General features: G+C 31.6%; 2 protein-coding genes and 1 long non-coding RNA gene across 4 annotated transcripts; all 3 read right to left on the reverse strand.

The window, feature by feature from the left end:
• Positions 1-1403: 1403 nt before the first annotated feature.
• LOC134247477 (uncharacterized) lies at positions 1404-14754 on the reverse strand. 2 transcript variants are annotated; one of them, XM_062729832.1, is made up of 8 exons: positions 14475-14754; positions 10157-10262; positions 9015-9275; positions 8123-8212; positions 7622-7735; positions 6707-6907; positions 3322-3426; positions 1405-2782 (listed from the first exon to the last, which is right to left on the reverse strand). In XM_062729832.1, the coding sequence occupies exons 2-8, from the start codon at positions 10223-10225 to the stop codon at positions 2624-2626; spliced, it is 999 nt and encodes a 332-aa protein (XP_062585816.1). In that variant the 5' UTR covers positions 10226-10262; positions 14475-14754; the 3' UTR covers positions 1405-2623. The 2 variants fall into 2 exon arrangements, with proteins under 2 accessions (XP_062585817.1, XP_062585816.1); XM_062729833.1 differs by lacking the exon at positions 10157-10262 and having other exon boundaries at positions 1404-2782.
• Positions 14755-15655: 901 nt separating this feature from the next.
• LOC134247474 (uncharacterized) lies at positions 15656-17363 on the reverse strand. Its single transcript, XM_062729830.1, has 4 exons — positions 17255-17363; positions 16503-16700; positions 16296-16400; positions 15656-16069 (listed from the first exon to the last, which is right to left on the reverse strand). Exons 1-4 carry the CDS (start codon positions 17342-17344, stop codon positions 15977-15979), a joined length of 486 nt encoding a protein of 161 aa, XP_062585814.1. The 5' UTR covers positions 17345-17363; the 3' UTR covers positions 15656-15976.
• A 182-nt stretch (positions 17364-17545) lies between these two features.
• On the reverse strand, positions 17546-18275 carry LOC134247475 (uncharacterized). The gene is made up of 3 exons (XR_009987862.1): positions 18224-18275; positions 17736-18005; positions 17546-17626 (listed from the first exon to the last, which is right to left on the reverse strand). It is a non-coding gene; the product is annotated as an uncharacterized LOC134247475 (long non-coding RNA).
• Positions 18276-19092: the final 817 nt, after the last annotated feature.

Below are 19092 nucleotides of genomic sequence, written 5' to 3' on the forward strand. Positions count from 1 at the left end.
GAGGGATGAGCATCCCTTGCTGTTCGGTCACACACGCAGTGTGCTTCTTGTCATGATCGTGAAATAAGGGAGGGGGATCTATCGTCATTCATTGTGTAAAATATATGAATATAATTATCAGTATTCAAGATCAAAAGTACATGAAGCAATATGAAATAGGAGAAGAACAAAAACGGACCTCAAAATATCGGAGGTGGGATCGAGTGTAAATAATGGACTAACAATTAGTATGAAAAACGTCAGTCGGCATTTATTTGATTAAATGATAAATTGTATTTTCCTGACAAGGTCATTGTATCGACCAAGATACTTGAGTAAACCGCCATACAATTTCTTCCATGCCAGTTTTTATTCAATTTTAAAAAAAAATTAACCCTAAACTTTTATTTGTAGAGGAGTTTATCCACATTATTTAATAAAAAAAAAACTGTTAAATCTTTCTTTTGTCTTTCGTTTTTAGATTCAGATATACTTTATACATTGTCTGACTATCTTAGTGAGTTTTTTTTTTTATTTCAGAACCCTATAAAAATTGTTCTTTTTTTAAATTGAAGTACTTACAAAGTACTTTGAAAGATTGAGAAAAGAGTTTCTACAAAATGAATTAAGAAAAGGAGCTCAGCTGATCGTAGATTCAAAAAGTTCAATGTAAATAGTATCTACCATAGATTTGCTAAATGTGGACTTTTGAGGGAGTTCTTCAATAACCTGTTCCATCAACTTAGTGGCCTACCAAGTTCTAGAAATTATTTTTACGTAGTGCATGGTCTTTGAAATCTTATCTGCTCCATATGCAGGTGGTAAATATATGAAGAACGTTGACGATAGAATAGAAGATGTGTAATAGCTGGTTTTACAACAAATTCTTTTTCCTGTTTTATCTAACTTTGAGGTGATTGTGTAACAATTTATATTTTTTTTCGATATCATTTGATTTCTCGGGTATAAAAGGATCCAAATATGAAACAAATATTTCAGACTCTATAGTACCTTTTTTCAAGTTCACCGGGGTATATCGTATGGACATAAAAATGAAAATAACCATATTAACCGAAGAATCGTCGTCGATATATCTAAATGTCGAGTTGAAAGCCATGTATCAGATTTGAGATATATTCTGCTCCAACCAAATACAAAAATAAGCCCACTAGTAATGGGGTGCACTTGGTGAATATTTGTTCGTAGTACAGAATTTGAACATTACCAGCTTGATTGAGTACAAGACAAGGTTTTCTGTGACTTAAATTAAGTGTTTTTTAGATGACGTGTGTTCCTTTTGATATTAAATTTATAGAATACTGTGTTCATTGAAAATGAATAGTGAAAAAACAGAATGGCCTGCATATTAAAACAATGAATCATTTTTAGCGAAGTGTTTATGTATTTAATCAACAACAGCATCAAATAATGAGTACACAATACAAGTTACAGGTGGAATATTCCGTAAACATGATTATTAGATTGCCAGAATTTGTCCTTGTTTCTTACCTTCAATGTTTCAAAAGTTCATTTACAAATGCATTTCGTGTTTTATGGTTTTGCAATTATCATAATCTGAAAGACTTTATATACAGGGCAAAAATGATACAAAAGATATAGAAGAAGGATATGGAGATAACGAACAGTATTCAGTCTCAAAGTCCATAAAACCATACAAAATAAGAAAAAAGTTCTTGATATCATTTGGAATATAATTAAGTTCCCTCTTGCTTAATGTGAGGTTCAACGAGCTTGTTAAAACATTGCTTTTTGTTCTTGCAGTCTAAAAATTTACCTGTAGCCGTCCGATATTAGTGAGCAGTCTGATATTAATAGTAATATCAGACTGTCTCAATGCTGATATCCTTCAAAATTGGACTGCTACAGAACAAAAGAAATAAAAAGTGTGATAATTTAACAAACAGCAATTTAAATTTCTCACATAGAATGGTGATTCAGAAATATTGATATCACAGTAGTGTGAAATATATTTTTTAAAACAGGTGATGCATGTTTCTGATTTTAATGTATATTTAATGCAGTCCACAGTTACATGTACTTGAGTAATTGATAGAATTTGAAAGGGTATCGTTTTTGTTCGATTTTCATGCGACTATCAGTTTTTAAAATATTCTCGACTATCGTCTCCATTATTTAGACGCATTCCTTTCTCACACGTATCGAAGCGGTTTGTTGATCAAGACTCATTTCCATTGTTTTCTTTATCTTTTTCCCGGGCGACAATTGATGATTACATCAATGTTTTCTTATTGCTTTTAATATGTTTCTTTTAAGCATGATTAATACATATGCACATTACACAGCATGCTTTTTTTAATAGTGTGTAAAACTTATGTTTGGTTTTTACAATATATATTATGATTTTGAAATATGATTACTTATTAAACTGAACTGCATCTGCCTTTTTCTTATTCCTGGTTTTATATGAACGTCTTCAGAGTCATGAAACCTTTGTTTGATATTGGACGTTGATTCAAAAACCTGATTCGAAGTCCTTTTTGGATTTGCGATTTTTTAAAAACAAATTATCAAATGAAAAGTGTGATATCTATCGATTAGAATTTCAATCAGTCCGAAATATGAGATAGGGTTAAATACTTTTATATGTAAGTTTGATAAAAAGCTACAAAGGGCTAATCATAATGCCGTTTGTGTTATTGGAGTCTTCTGTTTGATTCCTTCTGTTTGCATGTTCGCTGTCTTCTTCGTCTTCTTCGTCTTCTTCCCCGATTTTGCAAGCACTCCGAATTATACCAAAAATTTGCAAAAGTACACATATTCCCTAAAATATAACAAATATTTCAATATTATTTGTGAAACATTATGAAGAAGAAATGAAACCTCGTATGTTTTACTCATTCTCTGTATCTTTGTCTGTGTCAATATTATTCACATCTTTCATAATGAGGCAAAGACACAGAGCACTGTGAAATATCTAATTGTCTATCATACTTAAAATGCATATTCTGAATTGATAATGAAGAATGATTTTGATGAACATTACGGATGAAGGCGATATAGTTCTCAGTCTTGCCAGCTGGGAACATAACATACATGTATTGCAGTCTTTCTAATTATTTTATGACACCGATTAGTGAAATTGAATGGATAAATCAATAAGTATATTGCCTTTAAACTACATGAGTTTACAATATTTTTTAACAAAAAATAACCCCGAATTTCATTCTGACAAAGTACTTAGTACGTCTACATCTGCTTAAAAAGCCATGATTCTGATACTCTATTCGAAATATGATAAATTATTTGTTATTGGCATTCATAAATTTCTTCACGACAGATTTTTATAGACAGCAGACTTACCATTATGGGGAACACTTTTATTTCCTCCTCAAGAACCCCCTTTATTTTCAGTCTCTGTTGCTCTTTCTTTTCAAGTAACTTCTCTTTAACTGTCAAAAAGCACCCCTACATAAAATGGAATGTATATTTTAACCATGCATGTGTACATGAAAGTTATGATATGAAACACATGGAGATAACGAATATTAATCATTATCAAATAATCATTAAGCATTAATCCATTTTTATATTAATAAAGTTATGTTATATATTAAACGGAAGATATTTTTTTGCTTCCGAATCATACATGTATAAAGACTGATTTGAAGAAAAGTAAGAAATAAATTCTAACTTAGACAAAAATATCAAATAATTAGACATACCACATTTTTGTATCTTAAAGGTTTAACAAATGATACATGAAAATGATTAAGAACAATTTTTTTTTTGTTTTTGAGCAAGAACATTTATGGGATCCGTATAACCTTGCCATGTCCATCTTGGATTCTCATACGGAGGAAAAGTAATTATCACCGAATTTTAAATTTGTGGTTAAAAGGCTTGAACTTGAAATAAAAGATAATATAAAGACTCTTGAAAAAAAACCTTCACTTTTGGATTATTGATTGATTGTATATTGTTTAACGTCTCTCTTGAGAATTTTTCACTCATATGGAGACGTCACCGTATGCCGGTGAAAGACTTCAAATTTTGACCTTTACTCGACACTCATGGTCATTGAGCAGCGAGGAGTCTGTATTTTTCTAACGCCTGCCGCTGACACGGGACCTCGGTTTTTAAGGTCTCATGACTTCAAAGTGTCGAGTGCATGCATGGCGAAGGAAGAGTTGCTACCCATATTTTAAAGACTTAGACAGAGATTCGAGATCACGATCTACTGATCACGACGCGAGCATTCTACCGACTGAGCTACCGGAAACGGTTTCACTTTTGGATATTTTAACAGAAAAAGACATTAATGGTTATCAATTTTTATAATATGCATAAAGACTTTTCAAATGTTAATATATCTTACAGAAATATACATAGTAACCGTATTACATGCATACGGATTTGATATCTATATTATAATTATATATGTTTTTAACATAAAAGTTGATGAAACAGTCGATATAATGACAGCAAATATAATTTATCATTAAGTCAAATATAGACTTATGTTTTTCATACTAACTGTTAGTCGATTACATATATTTAAGCACTGAATTGATCACGGATTTTTCTGCTATATTTCGTCCGAGACAAGGAGCACACTGCGGGTGAAACAGGTCGGCAGGGGATGTTCAATCCTCCATGGCACCTGATCTCACCATTGATGTTTTAGAGTTTCCCTTTTCTCTGCTTCAGAGTGGTATTGTGTGAATATCCTTTTGAGCTTTATCAATGTTTGTTATTTTTATGTTTTTTTATTATCATAAAGGGTAAAGAAATATCATAAGACAATGAATGTCTTGGCTCATTCATAAGAAAATGACTTTTAAAAACTATTTGTCCAAGGGTAATAAAGACAAAACAGTAATGATAATAATAAAAAACTATTATCCAAATTTTATAATTTTTTTTATCTTTCGGACAAGACAGTGAATTATTCAAAATCTACGGGTTTAAGATTTTTGATAAAAAGGGTGAATTAATATCAGAATTAATCTTGATCTTCATGGCATCAATGAAACGGGACATTGGAAACTCAGCTGTGTTTCAACAATACATGTGGCAGCAGACAATTTCAGAAATCTACCTTTGTCCGTAAGACAGGAACAAAATGACCGAGGGTAATGTTGGAGGCAAAAAAATGTTATTTATATATTTTTATCTCTCACCTGAGCCGAAGACTCAAATGAGCTTTTCTGATCAAAATTTGTCCGTTTTCCGTCGTCGTTGTCATTGGCGTCGTCGTTGTTGTTGTAATAAACTTTTCACATTTTCATCTTCTTCTCAAGAACCGCCACACCAATTTCAACCAAACTTGATACAAAGTATCCGTGGGTAAAGGGAATTCAAGTTTGTTCAAATGAAGGGGCCACCCCCTCTTCCAAGGGGAGATAATAATGAATTATTTAAAAATTAATTAAAACTTCTTCTCAAGAACCACTGGGCCAGTAAAGATGAAAGTCATTTGGAATCATCCTCATAAAGTGTACATTCAAGTTTGTTTTAATCATGGCCCCCGGGGTAGGGTGGTGCCACGATGACTGATCAAAGTTTTACATAGGGATATTTAGGAAAAATCTTTAAAAATCTTTTTCTCAAGAACCATTGGGACAGGAAAGATGAAACTCACGTTGAATCATCCTCAGATAGTGTACATTCAAGTTTGTTTAAATCATGGCCTCCGGGGGTAGGGTGGGGCCACAATGACCGATCAAAGTTTTACATAGGAATATTTAGGTAAAATCTTTAAAAATCTTCTAAAAAAATCATGGGGACAGGAAAATGAAACTGATATTAAATCGTCCCCAGGTAGTGTACATTCAAGTTCGTTCAAATCATGGTCCCCGGGGGTAGGGTGGGTCCGGAATGGCTGAACAAAATTTTACATAGGAATATTTAGGAAAAAACTTTGAACATCTTCTCAAGATCCATGGGAGCAGGAAATATGACTCACGTTGATTCATCCACAGCTAGTACATAGCCATGATTAGTGATATTTATATGAAAGCATCCTCAGGTACTGTGGATTCTAGTTTGTTCAAATCATGGACCCTAGGGATAGGGTTGGGCCATAATGGAGGATCCAAGTTTAACAATAAAATATATTTTTAAAAATATTTTTCTAATGAATAGCAAAGCCATGATTAGTGATATTTATATGGAAGCATCCTCAGGTAGAGTAGAATTAAGTTTGTACAAATCATAACCTCCAGGGATAGGGAAGGGTCTTAATGTTGGATCAAAGTGTTACATAGGAAAATAAAGGGAAAAATCTCAATAACAGAAGAGCTAAGTTAAGTCATATTGACATGTAAGCATCCTCATGTATTGAAGACTTAAATTTGTTCAAATCATTAGTACCCTTTGGGGTAGGGAGGGAAACAACGGGGAGTCAAATTCAAATTATTACAAAGTAATAGATACAAACAAAATTAAAAAAAAATCTATAAAAATCTTTTTCGCAAGAACTTTCTCAAGAAGTTATATGCAGAATTGATATGGAGGCATTCTTAAGTAGAATTAGAATTAAAGTCCCCTCCCCCACCAACCCTGCCTTCAGTAAACTTTTCAATTCTGTTCTGATTTGTGCTTTTTCCTAACTGATGTGCTCCGATGAGCGATGGGGCCCCTGGGCCTCTTTTTTTTTCTTGTTTTATATTTGATTATAAATGATGATCCAACATTTTCTTTCTTTTAATTGAGGATGTGGTTCTTAAGTATATGAATAGTTTACCTTTTCGTTATATGTTTTCTGGGTGACTTTGGCATGACAGTCGTCATGAGCTGACTGGAGGTCCTCCGAAATGACTCCGAGACAGCAGGACTTTGGAATCTGAGAATTTGTTAGCTGACAGGAACCATTAGTTGTACACCAGGGAGTCGTGTCAAAATCATTAGTTGTCCCGAAGACAGTATTTACACCGCAACATTTGTACTGAAAAACAAGCACATGCACCATCATATTAATGATAGAAATAATGAAAACTAGGGATTTCATATTTTATTCATATATTCCTTGTGATAAGATTTTCGTCATGATACTAACAATTTTGAAATTTTGATTTTGGCCTTTTAGTAGGACCCAAACTGTAATAGAATCTTTAATCTTGGTCGTAATATTTAAACAGTTAGTAATAGGGCTTTCAAATTTTATTGAAACAAGACTTTGTCTTGATACCAAACAATTTGATCTTGGAGTTCGAACATTTTACTTTTTATGAGTGATATATTTAGAGGGGAATTCCAAACAGCCAATCCCACCTCTGATGTTTTGGAGGTCCGTGTCTGCTCTGCTCCTATTTTGTAATGTTGGATTTTTGAACACGAATACTGCTCATTATCTTACATGTAACATACCAATATTTCATTCTTCTACTTACAACACAATGTTATTATAAGTAAAACATCCATGTTACTAGCTGTCATGATGTTCAAAGCATTTCTCTTCTACCAGAGAAGAAAGCATTTAATACATGTAGTTTATATACTTTTTGTTATCTCTTTTTCCTATTCATTTAGATTTCGTCTTTCACTTACTCAAATAAACATCATACTAATCATACTAATTCCGTTGATGAACTTTATAGTTTCTATCTTTCGTTACTTTCTTCATACAAGTTTTGCCTCCCCTATATATACATATACTTACTTCTATTAACATCCTACTCCATTGGTTTGATGTTTCATTTTCACTCTTTATATTATCACTCACAAAATTGCCCGTTAAGGATGATTTCATGTTTGTGTGCAGAGTTTCGAAATTCTGAGATGAAGTGGATAATTTAGTAAACATATATCCTCAATACATTTCTAAAGGAATATTATATAAACAAAACAAATTATTTCACTTACTGTGGAATCATTTTAATTCGTGGGGGTCAATGTTCGTGGGTAAGCAAAATTTTGTTGGTTCGTGGGGACGTAATTTCGTGGGTAAATCAATTATGTAGAAGATTTAATAAATACCAATGTTTACAAAATAAATGTTCGTGGGGGTGTAAATTCGTGGATAAGGGTCCCCCGCGAAATCCACGAACATTGGTTCCCCACGAACATTGATGATTAGAAAATTTCTATTAGAGCTGAAGTTAATCAATTCATAGTTTGACATCTAGATTTAACATAAAAGGTTAAAAAAATATATATTTACCATTTCTTCATTTTTTCCTTGGACAGTGTCTAAAGAACTATAGCAAAAGATCATGAATCCAACAACAGCTAAAGTACTAGCAAGGAAAATCTGTATTAAAAAACATCCTTAATTTATACAATGTTCATTCATTTTGAAGACAGTTATTGGGTTGAATTACATGACGACCGTGCACGGACAATATATTTTCTTGATGTGCGTTGTATTATTTTATTTGATGGAAACTAGTGTTAAAATTAAAATGTTCTACCATGGAGAATGAGTTTCTCAAAACACTTTCCCTACACATTCCATTCACAGTCTGACGCCGAACCCAATTACAAAATATTTTACAACTTGGCATTTATAGTATCATTAACAATTGTTTCAGCAGCAGACGTTAGTTTGTCAGATTCTTTTGCGTATGATGTCTATCGAAAAATAATCGGTTTTTTAAACTTATTTCTTCCTCCTGTCCCTGCTCTATGATGTTCCACGATGTCATCTCTTTCCCACTTTTTAGTGAAGATTTCCAAACTTTTGAAATCATTCTTGTTTAAACCAAATCAAACTATTATGTCAATTTATCATATACAATAGTGAGAAAATTCTCATTCTAAATATCTATTATATTTCGTTTTGCACGTTTTACAGAGATATAAGTGTCGATACTTTCACGTTCATTGTTGAAAAGTTACTTAAGTTTGACCTCATTCCAATTTTCAAAGTTTTAGATTTTGAGTTAGATTGATAGATATCGTGATATTAACAAATTTGAATATATCTTTTAACAAAATTCTATTCAAAATATAACATGCATGATATAATGTACGTAAAAAAAATAATTATGACAAAAGGCCAGGAAGGTTTCGAATATGTATCTCACAACATATGTAAGATTTAAGGCACATACGCTTAAAATTCCAATTTCTGCTTTTTGGTTCCTTTTTGAGCTTATTATGACAATCCACCAGATGCAAAGAAAAAATATAACAAGAAAGAGGAAAATGGACGCAATCACTATAAGGTACAGGGCCAGATCCATCACTTCATCATCAGGACAGTCCTCTGGTGGTGGCACCTTCAGTTTCACTAGTCTGTTATGAACGGAGCACTGGTTTCCTTGATCATTCCTCAAATCAAGGCTTTTGCAGATTAATGGGGTTGTAACATACTGAAAATTATTGAACCTGCATATTAACTCGGTAATTATTTAAGGTATCAAACAAGAGTATATAACCTTTATGAGACTTTAAACGATGTCCAATCTTCTTGAACTATGAGTAAATTTTCACGCTGAGTTATTTCAGACGCATCACAGTACTTTTATTATTTACCCTTCTTGTAAATAACTTAAAATAGGCATTATATATGATGGCTTATTTTTCTGGCAATCTTTAAAATGCAACTAAGAATATCATATTTCGACACATATATTTGTATTAATGTAAACAAGCAAAAACACACTTACACGTATGTTAACAAAAAATTTAACCGAAAAAAAACATATTTATTGTGTAAGAAGTATTTTGTATATAAGAAAATACAGTACAAAAATTTTCTTTTGATACTGTTTAAGCCTAAACGACTTATATGATCTGTAGTACGTGCTAGTTTTGTATTTTTCTAAGCCCCTTTTTTCGATAAAATAGAGCTTTTAATTTTCCATTTCGTTTGTGTTATAAAATCAGGAATGAAAATTGCAAATTTAAAAGTGTTTAAGAAAAACATTTCATCAATTTGATTTGTTTTGTTTTCATGTGTATGACAGTCTGGTTAGTCTGAACATTTATTTGTGTGTATAAATGTGAAATCAGTCTATACATGGAAATGACTTCAATTCTTTTTTATTCCAATTTGTGTTAGTATGAAAATTTTTAACTCTAAAATTTGAACAGTAAATCCTCTGAAATGCCAAATATTTTGAGTCTCGAAATGAAAAAAATTCGAAACAAATTGACAAAGCACTAATATCCTCTAAGACATGGATTTAAATAATTTATAAAGCTTATACACTAACTGATTTCTTAATTAAAATATGTTTGCAATACTAACCGATACAAAAACTCCAGCAATAAAGACACAGCATGGGAATGTCTGCAGCAGATCCCGGTTTGCCATCATATAACCAGAAGTAATCTTTGTTTTTCAAGCTGTTGACCTTAAGCATTAAAAGAATATGATTTCAAAATTTTCTGACCTTTTACTTTGGAAATTAATACATTGTTTTAGTTTTGTCGGTATACTTAGCTTTTATGATTTAATCAAAAGTACCCATATATTAAAAATATCATTTTGATTTGTATCTGAATTTAAATATACAGGTTGGTACGTAATCAATCGATAGACTTTATTGGATTTGATAATATGATAAATCAGTACAGAGTATTTTCATTTGGATAAAATATTTTTTTTGAATAGCAGATTTATCAAATGTTCATAGCCCCTCATGTTTAATTTTAGCATTTCATTTGCACCTAACTTTTTAAAATTAGCTTTTCTGTTACATCAATTGATATATCTTTATCATAAACGTAATGGCTTTAACTTTTCAATCATCAGCCTTATATATTTTCTGAGACTTATGCAGCGATATGCCCTAATGGCCCTATATGGAGCTTAAACATGTATCTCCCAGTTACTTTTAAAATATGCAAGAGCATGGTTTACACATGTACAATTCTTAAAACGATATAAACTATTGAAAAACAAATTGCTGAAACAAGAATATCAACAGTTTGTTTTTAGGTCACCATTTCATAAGCTCTATGGTCGATTCAGTGACCTTGTCATCAAATACAAAATGTATCATTAAACCAAATGCTGATTGACCTTTTTCATATTAATTATTAGGCCATTATAAACACACTAAATTATCTACGGATTTTTCCCGTTTTTTTTCGATCATGGAAAGGGGTAGATGGAGGATATAATCGATCAGCAGAGGATGCTTACACCTCCATGGCACCTGATCCCACCTCTAGTGTTTTGGGGGTCCGTGTTTGCTCTGCTTCAATTTTGTATTGTTTAATGGAGCTTGAATACTGCTTGTTTTCTCCATATATTTCATATAAACAACAGAGTTATTTTTAAATTTTACTTATTTTCGTGTAAAAGTGTTATCCTTGCAGTTTTTCTATTTTTTCATCAGCTAGCTATATCACTAATGCTTCCATTATTTTCCCTAGAATTATGGTTTGATATTAGTTGACTTTACCCTGAAGATTTCATATTTTAAAAAATGAATATATCTTTCTTAACGTAGAGTATTAATCTTCACATTCTTACATTTTTATTTTAATATCCACACAAAACCTACTTACCTTTTTGATAATATGATTTCAACAAAACTATATTATAACAACCTTTGGGTTTTTTATATATATTTTTATATTTATGTTACACTAATCTTCAGGATTAAAAAAGTTTCCATTTCACAACAAATAAAGACACCAAAACTCTTACACCTCTGTTTCATATCTGGATTTTGTATTAGAAAATTTGTCAATTTAACAACAATTTTTTCAATTGTAAAATTTCCTCAGCTTTGTAGCAATTTACCATTATCAATCACAAATGAACCTTATGCCTCCCAGTTTATTCGATCTGTACGTAATCTATTGAAATATATATTGATAAAACAGTACTATAATCAGTCTCGAGTAAAGTCATTATTTTGTAAATTCATGATTGGTCAATGAGTTAGCATGTAACATATAGGAAATACAGTCAACTGGCTAATTTCAAACAAATTGTTAAAAGCTAGTCATTATTTTTACGCTGAATTAACTTTTTTACGTTTGCTGGAAAGACAAGTACGGTTGGTGTGTCAGGTCTACAGGGATACTTCTCAAAAGCACCTGATCCCACCTCTAATGTTTTAGAGGTCAGAGTTATCTCTTCGACAAATTTGTATAATTGAACCTTTGAACTTCATTCAGAGTTATTTTCTATTTAAGCGTTATACTCTACCAAAGGATGGATAGGATATGTCTGATAAAAACTTATGACCCAAATATCGAAGATTCGGGGGTATATAGTTTTTGCCCTGTCCGTCAGTCTGTACTTATATTTGTCTATTGTATGCTTATATGTTCGTCTGTTTGTCCGTAAAAATTTTAACCTGTTGCGTTATTTCATAGGTGTATTCATGGTGACAATTCCTTTCTTCGTGTACCACCAAATTTTACCGCTTGACTTTGGAGTTTGACCCATTTTTACCAATATTTGAGGAACTATAGTTTGGCCACATCTTTTGAATAGTTTAGTCCAAGGCTTTTATTAATTCACTGCACTGTGACAAGGCATTTCAATGGGTATAAGAATATTAAACCTCCTTGCCATGACTTTAGAGTTTGGCCCACTTTTTAAAACTTTAACCTTGACCATAACTTTTGAACTGATAGTACTAGGGTTTGCATGTATCACGGGTACAGTGTATATTCCTTGTGACAAGATCTTCCTTTGTATATATGTACAAACAAATAATTTGACCTTTTGACCTTGGAGTTGCATTTAGGAAAGCCAGTTTTAAACTAAAATATGCTACTTACAAAAATAAGTTTATTTCAATTTTAACATGATTTTGTATACATTGAACATGACATAATTTTCTCTTCAGTTAATGTATTATCACTAATTAAATGCGTCATCTTTACCTTACCCCGTAATTTATTTGAAAAATAGCCAAAAGTCAACATATTTTTTTTCAATAATACATATATAGAGCACAATCTTTGATCCAAAATATTCAATTACATAATGAAAGGCGTGTTTCTGAAGATGAATAAATGTTTTAAATCGGATCGAGGCCAGGCCTTTAATTGTGACCATAAAACAATAAACTTCTAAGAAAATAATTGAGTTGAGAACATTTTTGTCCGAGAATTTGTGGTCACAAAGCCTGTGCCAAAAAATCTTCTTTATCTTTACCTTTTTCGTTTATCTTCAGAAACAATATTTTACGGATTTTTGTTTTCTTAAATAGGTTCCTATTCATATTTTACGTCCGATTATGAATATTTAATTCCAGCCATATAAGGACGAAACCTACTGCTTTTCGAGTGCTGTAAACTTAGATTAAAGTCTTTTAGGCAGTTCTTCGATTGTCTCCATCTCCTGAGATACTCTCTTAAAAGGACAGGTCTCCACCACACAAAATGGGATATGATTGATTCCTTGCTTTTCTTCACAGCGAAAATTATATTCATAGGGATATATTTTACAAACTTGTAAGTATAGAAAAATGACGATTTTAAAGTTGAAATACTGTTTATCAAAAGGAAACAATTGTAAAATCAATGCACGAATGTTTTTTTTTAAATACATTCATTCATTCAATTTATTTAGATAACTGAACCTTTAAACAAATGCATTTTTTATAAGGAAGTTCATTTGTTCGTTTTTGCCATTCATTTGAGGTAAATATTTTCCTGTATTTAAATGTCTGTCATGGTATCGTACTTGGGCGTATTTCATTTAAACACATATGTCAGTCTCTCCCATGTTTACTCCTTTATCCAGTGGATATGAACCTTTTGGATATTTTTCGTATCCCACAGCTGTGATTCTAGTTGATAAAATATGGGTAAACGAATCTCCAATGACTTGTAGAGGATTTTGATTTTCATCCAAATCGTTGTGTGCTTTATCCCTTCTCCAAGGCTCAGAGATAAAAATACACACAACTCATTGGAGATCCTATCTATAATGAATGAAAATGCATATTTAAATGCCGTTTTTCAAGGTCAATTTATCTAACGTCGCAATTTATATAATTAACAAAGAAGACATAAATAATATTCTTATTAGCTGGTTTTTATTGGGTAGGAAAATGAACTATGTGTCTATTTTTTGTCCAAATGTATTAAATACAACAATGAAAGAATCTATGGTAATTTTGCTATGCAGCTTAGTATTCAATTGAACAAATGAGTACATTTCTTCTAGTCAAGGATTCCAATTATTCAATACATTAAATCATATTCAAATTTAATTTGTTGCACAATCTGAAAAAGGCGAAAACAACGAACAGTGATTTATCTACAAAATAATCTACAGACAAAACAAATATGTGAACAGGGCATAAAGGTAACAACACGAGCACTATGGACTTTTGTATTCTATTCCAGAGGTTCAATCAGATGTCAAGGAGGAGTATGCATCCCGTGTAGACATGTGTTACCCGCTGTTACCCCCACAAATTAGTATTGTAGAGGAAAATCCTAAATACTTAACTTCGAAAATACCTTGGTTCGAAAAATTGTTTATATGAAAAAAATCACCAAGTAAAATTGTGTTTTGTATTGATTTTACAAAACACGTGCACACTGCTAAAACTTGTTTAAATCGTAAATTTAAAGACTATACTTACCTCTGGAAATCGGAATGATTTTAAGACGCAGAAAGAACATGCAGAATATTATCCTGTTTTGCAGGTTTCTCAATAACCTTTAAATTTTAATGCAGGTATAACTTCCCTCTCCTATTCAATGTCACAAAATGCCTACTTGAATGACTTCAGCCTTATCAACATTCATTGTTTGAAAGAACATTAGTCTTAAGTCTAAAATTTCTCATATAGTACTCAATTATGGTTGTACAGCCGATTAGACAAATAACGATACACCATAATGCATTCCTTGTCCACCATTGAAAAACAACATGTGTTATGTAATAATCGATTCGATTGACCTAGATTCATATTATTATTAGTTTTTTTTTTTTTTTTTTTTTTTTTTTTGCTTTTCCTTGTGCAGAAAAAATTGTTTTAAACTGTTTTTAAGTGTACAAATCATTAATTTGTTTTTGCATTTATGATTTGAATTTCTTTCACAGACCTTTTTTAACATTTTAGGTCAAGCTCTGGTAAATCTAAGGTGCCGCAAGATATTCCTATTTAAAAACGAAACTTTACAAATATTTTTCGGTAAAATAAGGTAACGAACTATATTCAATATCAAAGTCCATAAAACAATACATAATAGGAACAGAGCAAACACGAACCCCCAAAACATCAGAGGTGGGATCAGGTGCCATGGAGGAGTAAGCATTCCTTGCCGACCGGTCACACCCGCCGTGTGCTCCTTGTCCTGATCAGGAAATAACGGGAAAAAAATCCGTCGTCAATTCTGTGTCTAAATAATGGACTAACAATTGGTATGAAAAACGTCAGTCAGCATTTGACTCAGTGATAAATTGTATTTCCTGACAAGGTCATTGTATTGACCATAGAACTTACAAAAGAATGACTTTAAACTAAACTGCCGATACTCTTGTGTCATTAACTTGTTTGTCAATAATTTACCTTGTTTTATAAATTGTTCATACCTAGAGCATGCTCTTTCGTATCAAATTAACTGAGATACATAAACTCCGTATGCAGATGATGAAGGTATATTGCTACATAAGTAAGGGAAGTTGATGATAGAAAACTTAAAGTCATCACGTTTATCATATAGCTTGGGTTGTTAGATTACCATTAATGTCTTTTTCAAGTACTTCAGAGTACTTGTGTGTACAATCAAATGTTTGTAACATATAAAGAATTTCAGCTTTCATGTACTTTATTTTTTCATACTTTCATTACACATATCATCGTGTTTGTTTATATTAGAGGTCAACTGGACGCAGAATTGCTTCACAAAAACAGAGTCTAATTTTTTCATAAAGTTTAAAAATATAACGACTGAACCAAAAATACAATTTCATATTCGGATTGATATCAGAACGCAAAGAGATTCTAATGCAAAATATATAAGCAAACGTATTGCTAACAGATGAGATGACGTACATTATACATTAACAATGAGAGGATTAAAATAATTACTGGCAGTATTTATAGGAATAGCATTTGTTATGGTTACTTCAACATTCTCAGGAATGAGGGTTGATCTTTTGTTTTTCTGTTACTCGATATCCACAACAATTGGCAAATATTTCAAAAACAGATATGATTGCACATACAGCCTGTAAAACGAAAAAATATCAACAGCTTAGATTTAACAACAAATATTAAAACATTTAGAAACAAAATTGAAATGCTTTAAAAGTATTATCACACAAACAATTGATAAATATGATCAATCTTGGTGTGTATTTGATTTGAATACATTGTATCATTTCTGAAAAAAACTAATGTTCCTGTTTAATTAGGGTATGTAAACTTTAGAGAGTAATTTATGTAAGATTTTACCATCATCAGTACAACACGGAATCCTTCACTTAGAACATGGTCTATATCTACATCTCGTTGATTTCTATTCTCCGTTAGTTTCTCCTGTATAGCTTCCAGACAACCCTAATATAATTATACGTTAATAATATCAGAGAAATGGCATTGAGTACCCCCCACCTCTCTCTCTCTCTCTCTCTCTCTCTCTCTCTCTGTTTCATTGTTTACCTTTGTATTAAATTTATCGGCGGCGCTGCCATGACAAGAAGCCGGTGCTGATTGGTAGTCGTCCTTAGTTACACCAATACAACATGCTTTAGGGATCTGAGAATCTGTCCGTTGACAAGAACCACTTGTGGTGCACCAAGGACTGGTATCGAAATCATTTGTAGGTCCGGTGACTGCATTCACAGCACAACACTCGAACTTAACAACACAAAAACTCTATTAAGACGTCTACATGTAGGTGTTATTCACAATACGCTGTATTCGCTACATATTGATTTTTAAATGTAAACATATAGTACTGCAGCATAAGTAGCCAGTTTTGCAATATGTAATATAAGCACAATTTTTGGCAGAAAAATAGACATTAATAAATTCTTTCACATATTTCATCTTCTATCTTGGTTTAAGATAATAAAAGTATTATAGGAATTATAAGTAAAATATGTTTAGTGCTTTAATTAACATATCCATATGATATCACATTCTTAGGTAATACACCAATGTTTTGATAAGATGAAACAGAGATAAACTATCTTTGCCTTAATCTTAATCAAAAGTGAATTAAACGCAACCCTCTTATCTACTCCCCAGGTGTTCATAAATTCAATATTTTCAATGTTGTGATGCTATAAAGCAAAAATATATATTGCTTTATATAAAAGATGTTGAATAAAAATTCAACAAACATACATATAAACATTGATTTACAACTATCAAATTCTTTGGTATCTCAATAATCAATAATATCTTACGTCGATAAAGAACATGTTCCATTCGTTCGACGTCACATTTGCACTGCTGATGTCATCACTGACGAAATTCGTGTCAAGAGATGATTTCATGGCTATCTTCAGAGTGTTGAAGTTCTAGAAATAATTTAGTGATCAAAAATATGTGTCTCAATCGTCCAAACGACTTTATATAGATCGCTTTAATTACAACTTTTTTTTTAAAATTACGACTTAATAATTAATAACAACTCAAGAATTGACCAAATCCTTCAATTTGTATGCCATATACAACAAGACGATGTTTAATCTTACCACAGCTTTGTTTCTTGCTTCATAGAGGTTGTTGTAATAAAAAGAAGTCGAAATGGTCAATGACGCCATGACAAGAAACATCTGTATGTACAAAAGACATGGTCTTGGTTTATATCGATAGGAATTACTGTCATAATAAATCTTAATTTTTCGGTAAGCAAAAATAACAACAAAGGTGATTTAGACTTACACAGACAAATAAAATTGTTGTTGGATATGATAATGAGCTTGAAGTGGAAAAGAGAATGAAACCTCTAATGATGATAAGAAAAACTGTGACGAAAGCAAGAAATAAGGACGTTGTCAGTAGCAGTCGGAAGGCCCATTCCTTGACATCGTCATGATCACATGTACCTAGCGATGACACCTTTAGTTTAGACATTCTGTCGTAAACTGCACAATTGTTGTCGCTACTGTCCATTATCACTAAACATCTGTAGATCAATGGCGAAGTACTAAGCTAAAAAGAACAAAGACCAGGCAATTTTTGTTAAGAAATAATTGTCGTCTATATCATAGTTAACTGAATGTCATCTCTTTATCAAATCTAAAAATATTCCAAAAAATTGTTTTAATCTAATATATTCCAATAGCTTTGTTTCCCATGATATTTAGAACTAAGCTTAACATGTGCAAAGGAATCTTTGAATGTTATTTTTAATATATATATAATATTACCGTGACAATCAAGCCAACAAACAGCAAAAAAAATGTTTTCAAGAGCGTTTTGGCAGTCATCTGAAATTAAATAATCTAAATGATGTTAAATATTTGTCTTTCCAGCGATTGCAAAATGTTGTGATATATAGTTATAACCATATGTGAAAAATAACCGTTATTCGATTTTAGCAATCTTATCATCTAGCTAATAAAACATAAATTGATCAAGGTTAGTAAACCTGGCGGATAAATTCAAGGCGTGATATTTTCATAGACAAAAATAACATATATATGGTTTTTAATGTGTATTTTTGATTTGATTTATGTCTTGCATATCTACATTTTTGAAGTTCAGGTAAGAAATGATAACAAAATAGCAATTTACTGATAACTTAACGCGAAAACTTTGCGAGAGTGATTCACTATCGTACTTGCACCATAACAGAAAGCCTAAAAATCTGTAGCCTTCTCCCCAAAAGGGAGGCATTCATTATTGCAGCTATCAAATTGAGAAATACTCTCTGAAATATAATATTGGAATATTTGATCGATGCACATTTCTCTAATAATAGGGAAGATATAGTCTTTTGTATTTTGAAGCAGGTATAAGAAAAGCAAACAAATCTTGAAAAAATATTAATTTAAAGGAATTTTGGGAAGAAAATACTCTGTTTTAATGTGAAAAACTGTCATTCCTTTTACCCACTTGGTATCACCACAGATTGTGTAATAAAGATTACTATTATACTTTACATCACAATTATTAATGGACCATTCAGAATTTTAAAAAAATAAATCCTTTCGACTGATATTGCTCACTTCACCGTGAAATTGATGTTTAAAGGAGCGACAGGATAATGGTGTAATGAAGGTGTCTTAGCATATCT

This window comes from Saccostrea cucullata, unplaced genomic scaffold, assembly GCF_032062105.1.
Source record: "Saccostrea cucullata isolate Sc308-1 unplaced genomic scaffold, CSIRO_AGI_Scuc_v1 ctg2038, whole genome shotgun sequence".
In the NCBI taxonomy this organism is placed as follows: Eukaryota; Metazoa; Mollusca; class Bivalvia; order Ostreida; family Ostreidae; genus Saccostrea; species Saccostrea cuccullata.